The sequence below is a fragment of the Papilio machaon genome, chromosome 23 (assembly GCF_912999745.1).
Source record: "Papilio machaon chromosome 23, ilPapMach1.1, whole genome shotgun sequence".
In the NCBI taxonomy this organism is placed as follows: Eukaryota; Metazoa; Arthropoda; class Insecta; order Lepidoptera; family Papilionidae; genus Papilio; species Papilio machaon.
The window spans coordinates 4,759,399-4,776,308 of record NC_060008.1 but is presented as its reverse complement, the minus strand read 5'-3'; the positions used below and the strand labels follow the sequence as shown (position 1 = coordinate 4,776,308).

Below are 16,910 nucleotides of genomic sequence, written 5' to 3'. Positions count from 1 at the left end.
AGTTTTGGGTGCTAAACTTAATAGTTGTGGATTTTTTAAATTGTCTGAAATTTTGAAAACATCTGAAGTTAGTTTGAATTGAGTTTAGGTATTGAAGTTCAAGACTCCCAAAAAGCTTACAGTTTCTAAAGTTGTATATCGACTTAAATATGTCATTTGTTGGAAAATAAAACACAAAACGAATACAATGTTTATTTTGTGGTAAAACAATTTAACTTTGCTTACTTGAATTATTTCCTTACAATCCTCAGGCAAATCTGTAAAAAAAAATATTTGTATATTTAAGTAAAACATTATTAATTAAATTGGAATTATAACAAAAAAAAAAATAGTAGAAAACTTTTTTTTTAATAAGAAATAACAGTTAAAAGTAGAAATGTTAATTTGGTAAAATAAATCTAGATATTATTCTAGATATTTTGTAGCTTTTAGTTACATTTTGTAAAAAAAAATCATTTTACAATAATTACGTAAACAAGACAATTGTATTATGCAAATAATTGACTATCTTTATAAATGCGAATGTATACATGGATGGATGTTTGTTTGAAGGTATCTCCGGAAAGGCTCAACGGATCTTGATGACATTTGACACAGATGTGAAACAGTTTGGAAGAACACATAAGCTACTTATTACGTTTTTAATGCCGCACAGTGTCGCGGGCGACAGCTAGTTAATAAACATATTAGATATTTCCTAAAAAGTTGAATTTAAAACCAGATTTAAAAATTTAACTATTTAAAACGTTTTTGAGGACATTTAAATTTTAAATTATTTAAACAAAAGAAAAAAATTACCTTATATTTATTGTTTTAGCTCCAAATAGGTTTGCTTAATTCCTCTCAGCTTTATTCAATTTAACAGTAACAGGGTACAGTACCGTTCACTTCGGCGGTTTGAATGGAACTGAATAGAATCTACAGATTCGAATGCGCGCGCGCATTGTGCGACAGAATCAATTATTTCAACTCTTATATACAGGATGTTAAATTTTATAGTGACATTTTTTAATATATTATTGTATATTTGGAATCGAAGGTCGTGAATTCTAGTTGCGTATTTGGGCCATAATAATTTAAAAAGTTGGTTTCGGAAAATATAACTCCATTTTTTCTTGTGTTAGAATCTAATTAACTGTAAAATACGATAAAAAAAATTCTGCATTATTACAGCACCGTTTCCATTAATATCCGTCAGCCGTCACTCATACAGTACGACATTAAAGATACACCCACGACTCTGTCCTTATGTGTTATCCTTTGACGTTAAATTAGACGCTAGTAGCCCGACCCTTCCTATTCAGCTAGCTAGTCCAAGTGTTGTCATATACTGCTTGAAAATAGAAACAGGCTGTATATGGGTACCCTTATTCACTGATTAAATAACTTTTTAAATTAGATTCAGTATAGTTTGTCCGTTTTATGATGATTATTTTGACAACAGACGCCTATGAAGTATCCATTTTTTTTGTATCACAATTTATTTCGTACTTAATTGACAATTGTCGTAGGGAGGGGTCTTATTTGCACAACGAACTATGAACTATCAAAAATCTGTCTTGTAAAAATAAAATCAAATATATTATGTAATACTGTAATTTAGGCATTTTTGTTACTTGTCGTATTTTAAAAATTATTTGTCTATCTATCGTACATTTAATTGTAAAAAATAAATATTATATAACGTTGTTTGTTTGAAAATTCAAATATTTTCACTGACTATGTTATCATGCTTCATTATTGCTCAACTTACGTTAAGTTTTTAACTTAACCAATAACCTTGTTTTCATTTCGTGCTACAAAGCTGTTCAAGTACAATCAACAAAAAAAAATCACAGCGCAATGTGTTAAATCAATAGCTTAATTCCACATTAAATAAAAAAAAATCATAACCTATCTTTCCAGCCAGCAATAAAAATAGTTTTAATCACTAAAGAGGTTTTATTGTCCGTCATCGTATGTCAGATAAAAGCCATCTGTGCATAAACATAGTCTGTTTACACTGGCAAACATTTCTATCATAATGCAAGGACATTACGACTTAACGATGCAACATAAAGACCTCCTTTATGTACAAATACTGTAATGAATTACTATTCATAGTTAAGACAAATCTAATTATACTGTAGATTTAGATAAAGAGTTAAGATCCATTTTCACTGTGTAGCTAGACGCGCGTTGTTGCCTTTTGTACGGAACCGCGTATTTTATTTTCACTGGTGCGATCACACCTTATTTCTTGTTATCTCTTGTCATTAATATGATGCGGGTATTATCAATATGGCGTAGTGTTTTTTGCACTTATTTATTGAGAATTAAACCATTTTACTAATATTATAAATGCGAATGTTTAGATGGATGAATGTTTGTTTGAAGGTATCTCACGAACGGCTCAACGGATCTTGTTGAAATTTGGCTCAGATGTAGAACATAATCTGGAAGAATTCATAGGCTATTTATTAAGTTTTATTATTAATTCCGCTTACGACGCTAAATTAAGACGGCTAGTATAATATATAATATGAAAGATAAATAGACATTTTATATGACAACTAACAGATTTTATTCCAGCAATTATTATACTTAATAGTAAATAGTTTTGATAAGAATTATTAGTCATTAACATAAACAGTTAGGTCTCTGAAAGCATCTCATAAGAGATGGAACTTTATATTGAAACTAGCTGTCGCCCGCGACTCCGTCCGCGCGCAGTTAAAAAATGGGGGGGGGGGGTTATGAAAAATAGATGTTGGCCGATTCTTAGACCTACTGAATATGCTCACAAAATTTCATGAGAATCGGTCAAGCCGTTTCGGAGGAGTACGGTGACGAAAACTGACACGAGAATTTTATATATTAGATTGTTTGATTTTCTGATCGTAAATGTATAAACAAGTTTTTTTTGTTATTACAGACTCTTGGTATACTGGAAGAGGAAGGACTATATTACTCTGACTGGAGGGGAGGATCTCAAGTTGTTGTCAAGAAGACCGTACACCGAACTGAGGAGTATGAACGGTGCATCTAACCCAAGGCAACGGTGAATCAAAATACACCCCTACCACGGTAACTCGAATTGTATTCTGTCTGTGTATGTCTGTTTTGTCAAAGAGTAAGCGATGAAACAATACAAAGGTCACGGCAGTGGAATTATACGGTTAGTAAGGAAAGAATAACTGGTTGATGGTATTACTAGATTTAATATAAGATATCACGTATACAGTTTTTTTTTCAAACTCGAGCAATCCAACGAAAACAGTTACTTCTCTTAGTTAACTCTTTGTCGGATCTTAGTAATTTTTTAAATCACGATTCAATGTCGAAGTAATCATTTTTATTATAAAGCTTCTGGTAGTTTATTTAATTAAAAATAACATTATTAAGCAAACGTGAAATAGTATTAAAATAAAGCAATCAAATTGCTGTGTATTAGCTAGTTAACGTTCGAGTTTAGTTAATTTTCGTTCGAGAAATAAATGGTAGGGGTTAGTTAATGAATGTCAAAACTCTAATATAAATACGTTTTTTTGCTTAAAATGTGTATAGTTTCAGTTCTGTAATGCGCTGTGAAGATTATTTTGTATTTTTTTTGTTGTGTAAATAAATAGAATTAAGGGAAGATATATTTTCTTGAATCATGTGTTTATAATATTAATGGACATTTTAACAAACATTGGTGCAAATATTCAAAATGTGCTTCACACACAGTATGGCAAATATTTGAAGTTTGCGAGGAAAGAGTGAATATGTACGTGAGCATAAGTGCGACAGAGACAACACATTTCTCACATTTCCTCACTTCAATGACGCAACATTTTAAATAATAAACATAAATATTTATTATTTTAAATAAATATGAAATATAATTTATTAATTCTGAAGAATGGCTGTGATTTGACGTTATTCTTTTGTATTCATTTTTTTTCTTATAAAATATTTAAATGTTTTTGCACCAAACAAATAACGGCCTGTATTTTGAATTCATACAAAACTAATTTGGTAAAAAGTGATTTAGCCAATTTAAAATTGAAAGGCTTTTCGTATACAAAGCAACCTAAATCGTCGATACTCATATCTCGAGACTGCGAGCGCACCCAAAACGTTGACTCGTTGAGGCACGTTGTTTATTCTGTTACTAGCTTTAAAAAATAGAAAACGGGGTAAAAATTATCCTATGTCCGTTTCCTGGTTCTAAGCTACCTGCCCACCAATTTTCAGCTAAATCAGTTCGACCGATCTTGAGTTATAAATAGTGTAACTAACACGACTTTCTTTTATATATATAAGAAGATAGATAGTTTTGCTCCGCCATCTTGAAAATCAAAACTGTTCTCACGACAATCTTAATAAACAAGTTACACGCAACTGTCTTAAGCGATGACAAAAATGTCGGCAACGCGCGTTGTAAACGAACCTCTATATGTCTCATCACTTAGCGACTGAACTCGCCCAGTTTCGAAGATTCAAATTGCCTTGTGTACGAAGAGTCTAAACATTAGTTCTATAAATGACTGTATTTTAATCTTACAGCTCAATTTTTTTTCGCTCTACGAAGCAATATTTGTATACTATAATCTGTGTTTTGTCTAAAAACTTGTATAATAACATATTGTCATCACTTTCTGTCTCGTTAAGGAAAATAGAGACAACGCTATGTCTAATACAAGTAGATTTCACAATAACATGGCGTTCTGAAATCATATTTTTTAATTTAACACTAGTAACAAATAACATAATTAATTTGACATTTTGGTTAGATTTTAGTTTTAAATATACAACCGCTATAAATATGTGTAATCAACTTTAACTTATTATTGAACTTTTGTGTGTTTTGAACTGTTGACTTCACACATATCATTGAATTTCTTCTCAGATATGTGCAGCATCACTGATGTTTTCCTTCACCGTAAGAACGTCGGATAAATGTACATATGTAAATCGAAAACAGAAAACCACATTGGTACATGCCGGGATTCGAACCCAGGACCTGCAGATTGCAAGTGCTTAACCCCTGAGCCACCGACGCTCTCTATATGCAGCTATACACCTATTTATGAACGCATCTTGACATAAAAATTGATATACAAAACTAGCACACAAGCACACAAGTATTGACCTTATTATTGCTTAAAGCTTTACATGTCCTGTATTTTAAAAGTCAAAGGAAACTTCATACATTTCTGAGATTAGACATATTGTATTTATATATACAATTAATAAAATTGGAATGTCTTGAAATATCGAAAAAAACAAATTACGCGAACAAGATGTAAATAAGTTGCTTATACGAAAAAAGATTTTTTTAAAATTTCTGTCTGTCCGTAAGTCCGCGTTTGTTTCGGGTAATTTCTTAAACGGGTGGTTTATTTTTAACAAGACTTTCATTTGAAGATAACTGATGTATGCGAGAGTAACATAGGCTACTTTTTTTATTGCACTGACTCAGTTGAGAACGACTGCTAGTACATAAACCAGTGTTTCCCAAAGTGGGCGATAACGCCCCCTTGGGGGCGTTTGAAACCTAGGAGGGGGCGATAAGGGGCCCAAAAAATGGGGGGCATTGAAATTAATTAAAGTAATGAAATTGTGGTTTTTAAGTTTTAGGGCTGAATAAAAATTAGGGGGCTCTGAAATATAATTGTTTTTCAAAGGGGCGGTGAAAGAAAATAAATTTGACAATCACAGGATATATTTAATTGTTTTAAATTCTAATCTTTAATTACCATTGCTACAACACTAATATTTCGAAGGTAAACTAGAGGTAAACATATAGTACAGGCCGTTTCAATATTTTTGTCGACTCAAGGTCGTTCAAGTAAACTCGAACGAAGTTCCGAGCCGACAAGATATTTGAATACTTTTATAAATAATAGAAAAAATCCTTGTATTTTTTCCTGCAGTTTTATTATTAGGTTACAAATTGAGTATTATTAGATTAATTTTGTTATCTTTAGTTGTAAGTAGAGAATTTTTTTTTTCTTTTTATTATTTTATATGTTGTAAATAGTTCACTTGCATTTATTTTAAAAATATGATTTCAGTGACGTCATTGTTATTTATGCTCAGATTATTTTGTTGAATTAATAACTTGTATGAATTAAAATGGCGCTTGGAAACAAATGCAATAATAATTATTAAAAAAAAAACAAGAAATTTAAATGACTGTAACTTTCCGTTAATACAATGAAGATCACAGAACAATATGACGAATATATTGGAATAATTCAAGCGTCATTTTAACACATTATCTAGTGAAATGATTATATACAAATTGTTTTAGTACCAGGAATTTGTAAATAGATGGAATGTTTTAGTAAATGTATTATAAATTTTTTTTTTATCTTTATTAACCTCAACATGGATCCTTTGATATATTACAACCTTTCTTTTATAAAATAAAAAACGATGTATTAATTTATTACACGAATTGACCTCGCCCATTACAATACCACGACCACACAGAAGATAGGCTTCAAGTGGAAGTAGCGTTGCCAGGCGTCCGGAGAAAGCCGGACATAGGTAGGCTTTTTGATTGCGTGTCCGGTCAATATACGGTTTTCCGGCTTTTGTTAGTCTTTTTACATTTCCCAAACGAGAGTGTACCTATTAATACTGAGACAAGACCCTAAATAATATAGGGTGTCCGACCTTTCTACCCAAATGTCCGGCCAAACTGGCTGGTCTGTCCGGCGAGTTTGGTGACCAGGCAACTCTAAGTGGAAGTAATTCCGTGTGCAGTTTGTTGATTTTAGTCCCCTTTTCCCTTCCCAGCCTTTTCTCATAAGAAAATTATAGGAAGAGGAAGTCGATTTGACTGAGGAGAGGACGCATAGGAAGGTGAAATATCCTTTATCATGTCAATTAAACATAGGCAACACAGCAAATGCGGATGTACATGGGCAGAGGTTGCTTCACTTTTTCTGCGAATTAAGATGGCTCTTGCTAGTTTGCCAATTTAAGGTATAAAAAAAAACTGAGTCGCACTTACAAAATACTATAAAAAACATTATCTCTTACATTCTCTTTAATAAAATGGAGACAACAAGATTTTTAGAAACATGTTTCGGCAGTGAAAACATATAGTAACACTACAAATATTGTCTTACTCGACAAAAGATATCGTATTACTTTCGAATAACTTAATTGCTTACTTTGTCTTTCAAGAAACTACATAAAATTAACTCGTTAACTAACATTGAATAATATAACCTAAAAAACTAAATTATTGTTAAATTAAAAATGAAATTAATACAAATTTTAATTCAAATAACTTTAGTCAGTTGCAATTTACAATTAAAGGAAAGTACAGATAAAATAAAATCAATATTAAATAGGTATAAAATAAGACAGCGCAGATGTTACAATAACCTAGAAATTGATAATTTTGTTGACACCACTGTGAATTTTTTAATTAAAAACGAAAGATTTGGTGATATTTTAAAGAGTTATAACGTTAGTGAATGTGGAACCGGTTTGAATGATTTAAAATATTTGGAAAGACATTTCAGCAGTTTGTTATTACATGAAGATGTACCTGACGAACATTGGATGGAGTATAAAGTAAGATTTTATTAATTACCATCTTGTTTGAGACTTCGTCCGGATGGAATTAAGATAAAACTAAATATTCCAGACTAAAATCTATCTCTTCCAATTTTCATCCCGATCCGTTTAGCTGTTACGAGGTAAGTCATCCTTACTTCCATTCAAACTTCCTCATTTATAATGTTAAAATAAGGTTAAAAGTGGTACATAACATAATGTGTGTGATAATGTAATATCATAGTTTTTTTTTAATTGTAGACAGTGTTTAATAAATCATACGGTTCCCACCATCACGAGACAATAGCTAAGATAACTTGGCTTCAAAACTTGCAATTCGTTGCGAAACATAACAGGGATTATTTGTCTGGGAAGAAATCCTATTCTTTGCAGCTCAATCATTTCGGAGATTGGGTAAGTAAATACAAAAAATAAGACAGATATCATTTGAATTAGATCTTTATATTTTTTTTTTATATTGAAAAAGTTAGCGCTTGACCACGATCTCACCTGATGAGGTGAAGATGTGGTCTAAAGATGGTACGCGCTAGCTTTGTAGATGCCTATTCACTCTACTCTTGAAGGCCCCCACATCGTACTTGGACGGAAAAGCTGACGCCGGCAACTTATTCCAGTCCTTAGCAGTACGCACAAGGAACGCATATTAATTAATTATGCTTGTTATTTTTATTCTAGCACGTGAATGACTACATAAGTGAAATTTTGAAGCTAATATCCACAGTGCCTCTCTTAGATCCAGCCAGAGATTATGGTCGAATGGCATATAGACAATTCCGTCATCATAAAGTACCAAGATCGGTGAGTTATAGTCTCAAAATCTTATCTAGCCCATTGCTGTTATCGCAATTGTTCTCGTACTGAGGCATAGAAAATGACATACGGTACATGGCAAAGACTTATTTAAATATAGACTGTACAGTAGGTAGTAACTAATGTGTTTTTTTTATATTATAAGGTGGCAAACCTAGCGGACCACCTAAGTTCGCCGAAATAGCAAAGCGACCGCTGCCCATAGACATCCACAATTTCAAATGTTGGGCCTACCTCTTATTTTCCATTCCCATCCTTTCCTTATAAGAAAAGGGTGGGAAGGGTAAGAGAACTAAATTTAGGTCTTCAAAACCACACTCATTAGACGAAACGCAAACATATAACATTACAGAGTAGCTCTGTTTCTGTATATAATGTGTTTCCATTTAGTTGGACTGGCGTAATTTGGGCTTCAAACCACGCCGAGAGGAACAGTGGCAATGCGGCGCGTGCTATGCATTTGCTGTCGCACACGCGATGCAAGCGCAGCTCTACAAGAAGCATAAGCGATGGGATGAACTGAGGTATTAGACACTTATAGATAGTGTGCGGACCGGAGTACTTTTAGTCCTCTTCCCCTTCCTACCCTTTTCTTATAAACAAGGGGAGGTGGATTTGGCAGAGGAGGAGGCGCATATGAAGAAGAATCATCCTCTTTATGTGCATCCCCTCCTCTGTTTATTAAAGGTAGGCAACGTATCTGCAAATGCAGATGTCTATGGTCAACGGTCACTTCGCTATTTTGGTGTACATATTGTACAACAATATTGAACCACATTGTATTCATCACCTCTTTTAGTAATCTATTTCCACGCTAACGAATATCCGTTAAGTTAATTATGAAAGAATTTTTAAACTACAAAAAGGCACACCAATTTTTGACAGCTAAATTAAGGGTCTATGGCATTCTCTTTCACAGCCCTCAGCAGATCGTGGATTGCAGTTATGAAGACGGCAACCAGGGCTGTAATGGTGGCTCTCTGCAGGCTGCCTTTAGATACGCTGCTAGAGAAGGACTCGCCAGAGAAAAGCAATATCCATACCGTGGAAAGGTAAATTTTCATTAACTGAACAATCTACATCCGTAAATGGCTAAAGGAGTGAACGCCGTGTGATAAGAATCGCTTAAGGATTTTACTTTTTACTTTTTACTTTTATACTTACTTTAATATCCAATTGGAAGATTTCACCCAAACACAATTGATTGGTCAGCACTTTATCATCGTTAGTATCTTTGAAGTACCTGGATGTAAGTAATATTTTTGAGTCTGTTTTTTCAGAAAGGGCATTGTCATCACCGTTGGGGAACAGCTCGTGTCCGTCCACGCCGCTGGGCGGTGCTGCCGGCTCATGATGAGGTGGCGATAGAACGCGCGTTGGCTAACATCGGCCCACTCGCTGTTGCTGTGAATGCTGCACCTATAACATTCCAGCTTTATAGGTAGGAATTATAAGAAAACAGTTGCTAGAGTATTTGCGACATTTAACAAGTGACAGAAAGAGAGATGTAGATGACTTCAGAGAAATCATAACAGCAAACCAAATCAAAGTAGCTACAAGTCTTTCAACCTGCTAGCTCCATTGTCTTGCCGTTACATTTTAAGTCGTGTCCTAAAACCTAAGTGAACACCTAGTCTACTTCTATCGCTTTAATCAAAAACATCTCCTAGTCAACACAGTTCAGTTTTTTTGAAGTTCGAATAATTTTTTGTATACAGAAGTGGTATTTACGATGACCCATTTTGCGTACCGTGGCGAATGAACCACGCCATGCTACTGGTGGGTTATACTCCTCACTACTGGCTGCTGCTCAACTGGTGGGGACACCGTTGGGGAGAAGACGGGTACATCAGGCAAGTGATACATGTGACTTAGACATTGGACTAGGTATTGATGTAGACAAAAGTATGACTGGTCCATATATATATATAACCCCTAAGCATAATAGATGCCTAAGTATTTCCTATGTGAAAATTTTTACATACTATATAATGTCAACTCATTGTCATCAGTACTATCAGAAATAAAAGTGTTATTATTTTTAGAAAAAACAAACGTATTTTTTTAAATGAAAAATCCTTTAAACATATAAAGAATTATAAAAAAAAGTATTTCTTTAAAATGACTATCTTAATTACAACTTACGACTTTTATATAGATTTAATCTTCTTAATAATAATTGTTGTCGACACGATTGTACAAAACTACAAAGCATGTTATAATTTTCACAGGACTTACTTAGACATCTATTACTCCTAGATTATTTTATCATTAGTATTATATTTCAGATGGAATAGAAAAACTAACCAAATGAAGTCGTAGCCATTGACTTAAAAGACGTTTAATTATTTCTCCTTTCGTTTCAGAATACGTCGAGGTCTAAACACGTGTGGTGTTTCTAATATGGCCACATACGTCGAATTATAGAAAAAAAACAATATACTAAGGATCTAAATTCATTTTTTATAATCTAAGTAATATAAATGCGAAAATTATCTCCAAAACGGCTCGACGGAACACAGTCTGGATGAAGACATAGCCTACTTTTTTTTAGTTACGTGTGGACGGAGTCGCGGTCGATAGCTAGTATATATGTCTTTTAATAAAACATTATACTGCTTAGTTTTGTTTCATTCACAAAGAACCTTTTATAAAACTTGACTATCTTTAGTTAATTCTAAACTTGTTATAAAAATTATTATATACTCAAAAAAAAAGAGGAAAAAATATGTTTTTGTTCAGACGTTTTGATAATGAAAACGCACAGTTAAACAACACCTCAATACATTTTTAAAATGTAGATTTTCTAATTAATATATCTATTTTTCTTTCTAGTTCATTCTTTTATTTATAATCTGTTCTAAATTATTTAAATAGAAGTGTATTTTTTACATTGTACACTCTATTGCAAGTTATTGGTTTAATCTGTAATAAGATCTCAATATTCTTGAGCTTAGAAAGATAGTACATCTTTCCAATACAATGAACATTCTAAATTATATATCGAAAAGATATAATCTTTTTTTTTTTTTTGAAAAATTCTGTTCTTTTATAAAAATATTTCTTTTAACTATAACCTTCCTACTAAAGAATCTATAACAATCTACGGATGATTCCATTTCGATTGCTCATAGTTACGTTTAGTAATTTCTCGTTATAGACGCACAAACAAGTTAATTTTCATTTTAACAGTGGTAAACATCTGAAAGGAATACATCTGTTATATGAATTGGTCGGATCTCCCGGTGCAATAGCACAACACAGAAGATATTCATGAAATGGAAGTAGTTACGTGTTTCGTCTAATGTGTGTACGTGCCGGAGTTAAGCCTCCAGCACGTTAGGTCCCTTGTTAGTCCCCTTTCTCTTCCTATCCTCGTAGATTTGATGGAAGAAGGATTTTGAAGCCTCCTTCGTTTAAAGGCAATGCATCTTCAATTCTAGATGTTTCGGTATATTCAGATGAACACTTACTGTTGAAAATACTCTTTGGTTAGTTTCTGGTATTTTCTTTTTTTTGTACTTACTCTTTTGCCATCTCATAAAATAAAAAAGGAAACAATTTATAGGTACAATTTTTCACATTACTTGAACTGTTTTTACTATTGACGATATGTATAATAACCTCCTTCTTTTTGAAGTCGGCCAAAAAAGTAACAAAAAAAGCATTTTCTGATATGCTTGTTTAATTATAACTTGAAACTATTGGTTTTTGTTAATTATTTCACTATCTAAACTCGTGCATACATATACCTATATAACGATGTCTGATACAATTTACATGTTTGTTTGCTTTGCGTTTTAGTTGCTTCAGTTTGGTCTGCTTGTGTAAATATTACGAAGAAAAATACTAAGCTAATCTGAAATGTGCTGTTCAAACGATCCATCGTTTTGGCGACAGGTAAGCCTCTAAATCTAAAGCTATTTAAGCTATATATATCTAAATCTAGCTAAATAAATTTTTGAAATAAAATTAACTACCTTTAATATTTTTTTTGTAATTTTCTAAGAATATGCAATATGTCCAATCGTACTTTTAATGACGGTAAAAATAACAATAAAATTTTCTAATAGTAAAATTATATTGGCGGGTTAGTCCATCTATTCCCCTTCAAATTTAACCCTGGGGGTACAAATTGTCTAAGTATTCCCTCTGTAGCAATTGCGATTGCCTTTGTAGTTTTGTACAATCGCGTCGACAATAATTATTAGAGAGATTTATTCCATACGAACACTGAGCCGTGAGTTGTCGTACTTAAGTTAATTACATTGGCCATGGGGAGTCTGTGGAAACGGCTCATTTTGGAAAAGGGGGTCACTTGTCCAAAATATTTTGGGGATCCCTGGACTAGATGGACTATTTTTACTCTTTGATATTATATGTCTCTACCCAAAAACTTAACTATCTTAAACTTGACAGATACTTATATTAATATCAAGTAGTTGCTATTCGTTGGGCATAGGAATTAGTTTAGCGCACCCCAGCGCCCTCAATGCTGCTATCTTATCTCCAAACGCCACTGATATTAAAGCAACGATCGATCAAGCCTCTTGGATAGGTACGTATATTAATGTACTGACAAACATGTCTAACCTGGTGGGTGTAAGTCAAACTAAATTATGACAGCTAACTAACGCCCCCTGTTCATAAAGCATCAAGATCATTTTCTATGTACGTTTTACGCGAGTGAAGAGGTTCCTGTCTCTGCCGCACTGACCACTGCTTGCTTGAATATGATTCTGCAGCATTTATTATAAAATGTTTTTTACAAAAAAGTATGTGAAAAAATGAAATTGTTATTATAAATATTTTCCTCAAATGTTTCAAAAATATATGATTTTTTTTGTTTCAGCTTCCATCCAAGGCTTTTCTGGTTTACTCGGGTTTTTTATCTACTCCCCCTTGATACAAGTTATAGGCCGAAAACCAGTCAATATCTTGTTCCAGATAGGTATCAGTATAGGATGGATCTTGTTATACATCAGTAAAACTGTCACCATGTTATTAATTGCTAAGTTTATACAAGGACTTTCAATAGGAGGATTTTTTGTACTAGCATTAACAGTCAGTGAATTAACACATCGAAGTAAAAGAGGAGTATTTTTGACGATTAAAAAGATTGCTTTATCGTGTGGATCTTTATTATGCCATTTTCTTACTTTTTCCTGTGATTGGAGACAAATAGTTCTAGTGGCAATTATCCCACATATTTTAGCAACATTAATAATTTTATTCTGTAAAGAAAGTCCATCATTTTACGCGATGAAAGGACAATATTCCAATTGTATGAAATCTTTTCAATGGTATTTCGGTGACTCTGATGATAGTAAACGAGAAATGAAGTCAATAATATCAGCACAAATGGAAAGAAGGAATAAAGATAAACCGCTGAAGGATAAGAATTTTAGATGGTTCAAGAAAATGTTACGTAGAGATTTTCTAATACCTTTTGTAATCGCAAGTCTAGCTACAATAGCAGTAGATTTCAGTGGGAGATATTTTCTATTAGGTTATATTCCTAATATAATGATTGAATTAACTGGTGACAAAAACATAGCGTTATATTATTCGATAATATTTGATTGTTTAATAATTCTAGCTCTGTGTATATCAACTGTGGTTATAAAATCATTTAAAAGACGAACAATATTATTTAAATTTGGTGCCGCGTCTATAGCTTTGATGTTCACAGTTTCTTTATCCGAAGCACTTAAAGAAACTCTATTAATTAAATGGTTTACACCTTCTTTGTTATTATTGCATAGTTTTGTTAGTACTTTTGGTTTGATACCAGTTTCTTTTACGATTTCAATGGAAATATTTCCTTTAGACCATAGAGCTATAGGCTCGTTCACAACTGGCATTGCTTTCACTCTATTTTACGCTATCACTATGAAAATTGTACCTTTAATGATGGATAGAATTGGTATAGGAGGCACTTATTTTATATTTAGCCTATGCGTTACTATATGTTTAACAATATTATATTATATACTACCTGAAACAAAGGATAAGAGTTTGCAAGAAATAGAAGACGAAATAAGAGGAGTTAAAAGATCAGAGGCTGAAATTGAATTAATACTTTCGAATGCAACTATGAAGGATTTTTAAAATGTTTCTAACCTAAAAATAGTTTATGAAAGTACATCTTCAAACGTTATATACATGGTGCTCTATATTATGTTACCTGTCAAAACAAAAGACATCGGAAAAAATGTCGTAATATTTTGTGAACCGATGGTTAAAATTAGAAATTTATAAGGAATATTTGTGACAATCACCTTCGTACCGTCATCGTTAAATATGTCAAAATTAGTATGACATTATTGGTGTACTTTATGCCCGATAGGGGGCGCTGCACAAGTTTTAGTACAAATTCTGTCGCTAACGATACGATGGCGATTGTTAAAAATATTCGTGCTATGATTAAAATTAGAATTTTTAAAACTGTTAATTTGTAACTGTCGGTTTGTTTTTTTTATGTACAGTAACTCTGTGTTTTAACATGTGATGTAAAAAATACTATATTATACAATAAAATTCGTATTGAACAAATATTAAGTTTGTTTTTTTTTTAGTGTAAAAAGCGATAACAAAGGCGAAGGTGTAACCGTGTTACTAAAGCAAACACCGGTTAATTTTATATATAAAAAAATTGGTTTACTTTCACTTTTCAAAATAAAAAAAAAATTAAAGATAAGGAAATTGCAGTATTTGTTAATCAAAAACCCGACTGACTCAACCTCTATGATACTCAGGAAAAAATAACGACGCTTTTCTCGACAATATCGATTCACCGTTGGTTTCTGAGAACAAAATCTGTGTTAAATCGTCATCCCTGTTATTATATTTGACAAAGCAGAGATAACAATATGTTTTTAAATGGGGATTTTGGTTTAAGTAAAGGTTTGGGGGGTTTGTTGAGGGTACGAGCGATCACAATATAAATACGACTGACTAAATAAAACTATAGACGAATTGATAAACACTTCCTTTTTTGGAAGTCGGTTAAAATAATTATGGAGAGATATCAAACTCGTTTTGTGCACCATTTTTTGCAACTATGCGTACTTTTATCACAAACTAGCTTTTACCCGCGACTCCGTCCGCGCGGAATAAAAAATAGAAAACGGGGTAAAAATTATCCTATGTCCGTTTCCTAGTTCTAAGCTACCTCCCCATCAATTTTCAACTAAATCAGTTCGACCGATCTTGAGTTATAAATAGTGTAACTAACACGACTTTCTTTTATATATATAGATAGATTATAGCCTTATTTTTTGCTAATATTATAAATGCGAAAATAACTCTGTCTATCTCGCTCTCCTTTTAAAATTATTGAACCGGTTTGAATTAAAAGGACATAGGCTATTGTTAAAGAGAATTAAGCATTGAAAGTGGGGTTGAAAATTTCGATGTGAGTATCGTCATTTTTACAGTAAGAAGCTTGAAACTTTGTTAACGCGAGTAACAACATGTACCTGTACATACCGGGTTGTATTTACCTGGCATGCTGATCTTGAGCAACGGCACGGCGATGTCACGACCCCACCCCGGCGCAGGGCTCGTGCAGTTAGACTGCACCTCACAGCCGCGACGGCAACACATGTTAAACATAAAAATTGTACTTACCTGTTCTAAACTTATTTTTTAGTCTGTTTATTTGATATAAATAAATACGTCATTCAAAGTTTGTAAAAGTTTTACTCTTAAAGGTGGAAAATAATAATATGGAATAATGGGTGAAAGTTTGTATGGGAAAAAGTAAGGTTTATTTAAATGTGTTGTACGTAATATGTTTAGTTGTAATCTATAAAATATATAAAAGAAAGTCGTGTTAGTTACACTATTTATAACTCAAGATCGGCCGAACTGATTTAGCTGAAAATTGATGGGGAGGTAGCTAAGAACTAGGAGACGGACATAGGAACTTTTTTATCTTGTGTGCATTTTTTTTATTCCGCGCGGATGAAGTCGCGGGTAAAAGGTAGTGTTTTATAAATTAAATTAAACAACAACATCATAAGTCATTCCTGTAAACTCAGAGGGGTAGGCAAGGAACACGGACTCCATTTGACGTCGACCTGAGACACCTCTCGATTCTAATACATACATACAATTTTATATTCACAATATGCAAATCGGTTGAATAATTAGCCTAAATAATTAAGTGCACCAAAGACAGTATTTCACGCGTACGAACGCAGGCACAGCTAATATAATCAAGTATCCAAATATAAAGTCTTTAATTTATAGTGCATCCAATAGATGGCGTTAGTATATGTCGGAAAACATTTTATGTATTAACAAACTTTTCAAGAAATAACAATCATTGATATGTGGTGGTTTATATTGTCAAAATTCTTACAAAATTGAATATTCATTATCTATGTAAACTATCAGTTAAACAGTCGTATAAAAGAGATTAAAAATAACCTCCCACATTTCGTCTCAACGTTTACTCGATGAAAATTTTCACAATTCCTAAAATTGTTTCGAACATTTATAGAAAGTTTAATTAGTTAATATAAATTTAG

General features: G+C 32.7%; 3 protein-coding genes across 6 annotated transcripts in view; all 3 read left to right on the top strand.

Annotated features, from left to right (window-relative positions):
* LOC106707325 (trehalase) overlaps positions 1-3,081 on the top strand; it is a 54,520-nt gene extending 51,439 nt beyond the window's left edge. For all 4 annotated transcript variants that reach the window (XM_045683772.1, XM_045683774.1, XM_045683771.1 and 1 more), the window contains exon 15: positions 2,915-3,081. In XM_045683772.1, coding sequence (XP_045539728.1) covers positions 2,915-3,044 — 130 coding nt within the window. In that variant the 3' untranslated portion in view covers positions 3,045-3,081. The remainder of the gene's footprint in view (positions 1-2,914) is intronic.
* A 4,158-nt stretch (positions 3,082-7,239) lies between these two features.
* Positions 7,240-10,837, top strand: LOC106716655 (procathepsin L). Its single transcript, XM_045683680.1, has 8 exons — positions 7,240-7,560; positions 7,804-7,956; positions 8,239-8,361; positions 8,764-8,897; positions 9,293-9,425; positions 9,654-9,814; positions 10,092-10,226; positions 10,740-10,837. The coding sequence occupies exons 1-8, from the start codon at positions 7,240-7,242 to the stop codon at positions 10,798-10,800; spliced, it is 1,221 nt and encodes a 406-aa protein (XP_045539636.1). The 3' UTR covers positions 10,801-10,837.
* A 1,337-nt stretch (positions 10,838-12,174) lies between these two features.
* LOC106716822 (facilitated trehalose transporter Tret1-like) lies at positions 12,175-14,720 on the top strand. The gene is made up of 3 exons (XM_014510442.2): positions 12,175-12,273; positions 12,793-12,931; positions 13,226-14,720. Exons 1-3 carry the CDS (start codon positions 12,238-12,240, stop codon positions 14,482-14,484), a joined length of 1,434 nt encoding a protein of 477 aa, XP_014365928.2. The 5' UTR covers positions 12,175-12,237; the 3' UTR covers positions 14,485-14,720.
* Positions 14,721-16,910: the final 2,190 nt, after the last annotated feature.

Excerpts from the sequence above, each read along its gene's own strand:
- LOC106716655 (XM_045683680.1), top strand. The coding sequence starts at position 7,240 with ATGAAATTAATACAAATTTTAATTCAAATAACTTTAGTCAGTTGCAAT. Across the intron at positions 8,898-9,292 it reads AAGCGATGGGATGAACTGAG|CCCTCAGCAGATCGTGGATT; the intron begins GTATTAGACACT and ends TCTCTTTCACAG. Across the intron at positions 10,227-10,739 it reads GGAGAAGACGGGTACATCAG|AATACGTCGAGGTCTAAACA; the intron begins GCAAGTGATACA and ends CTTTCGTTTCAG.
- LOC106716822 (XM_014510442.2), top strand. The coding sequence starts at position 12,238 with ATGTGCTGTTCAAACGATCCATCGTTTTGGCGACAG. Across the intron at positions 12,274-12,792 it reads ATCCATCGTTTTGGCGACAG|ATACTTATATTAATATCAAG; the intron begins GTAAGCCTCTAA and ends TAAACTTGACAG. Across the intron at positions 12,932-13,225 it reads CGATCAAGCCTCTTGGATAG|CTTCCATCCAAGGCTTTTCT; the intron begins GTACGTATATTA and ends TTTTTGTTTCAG.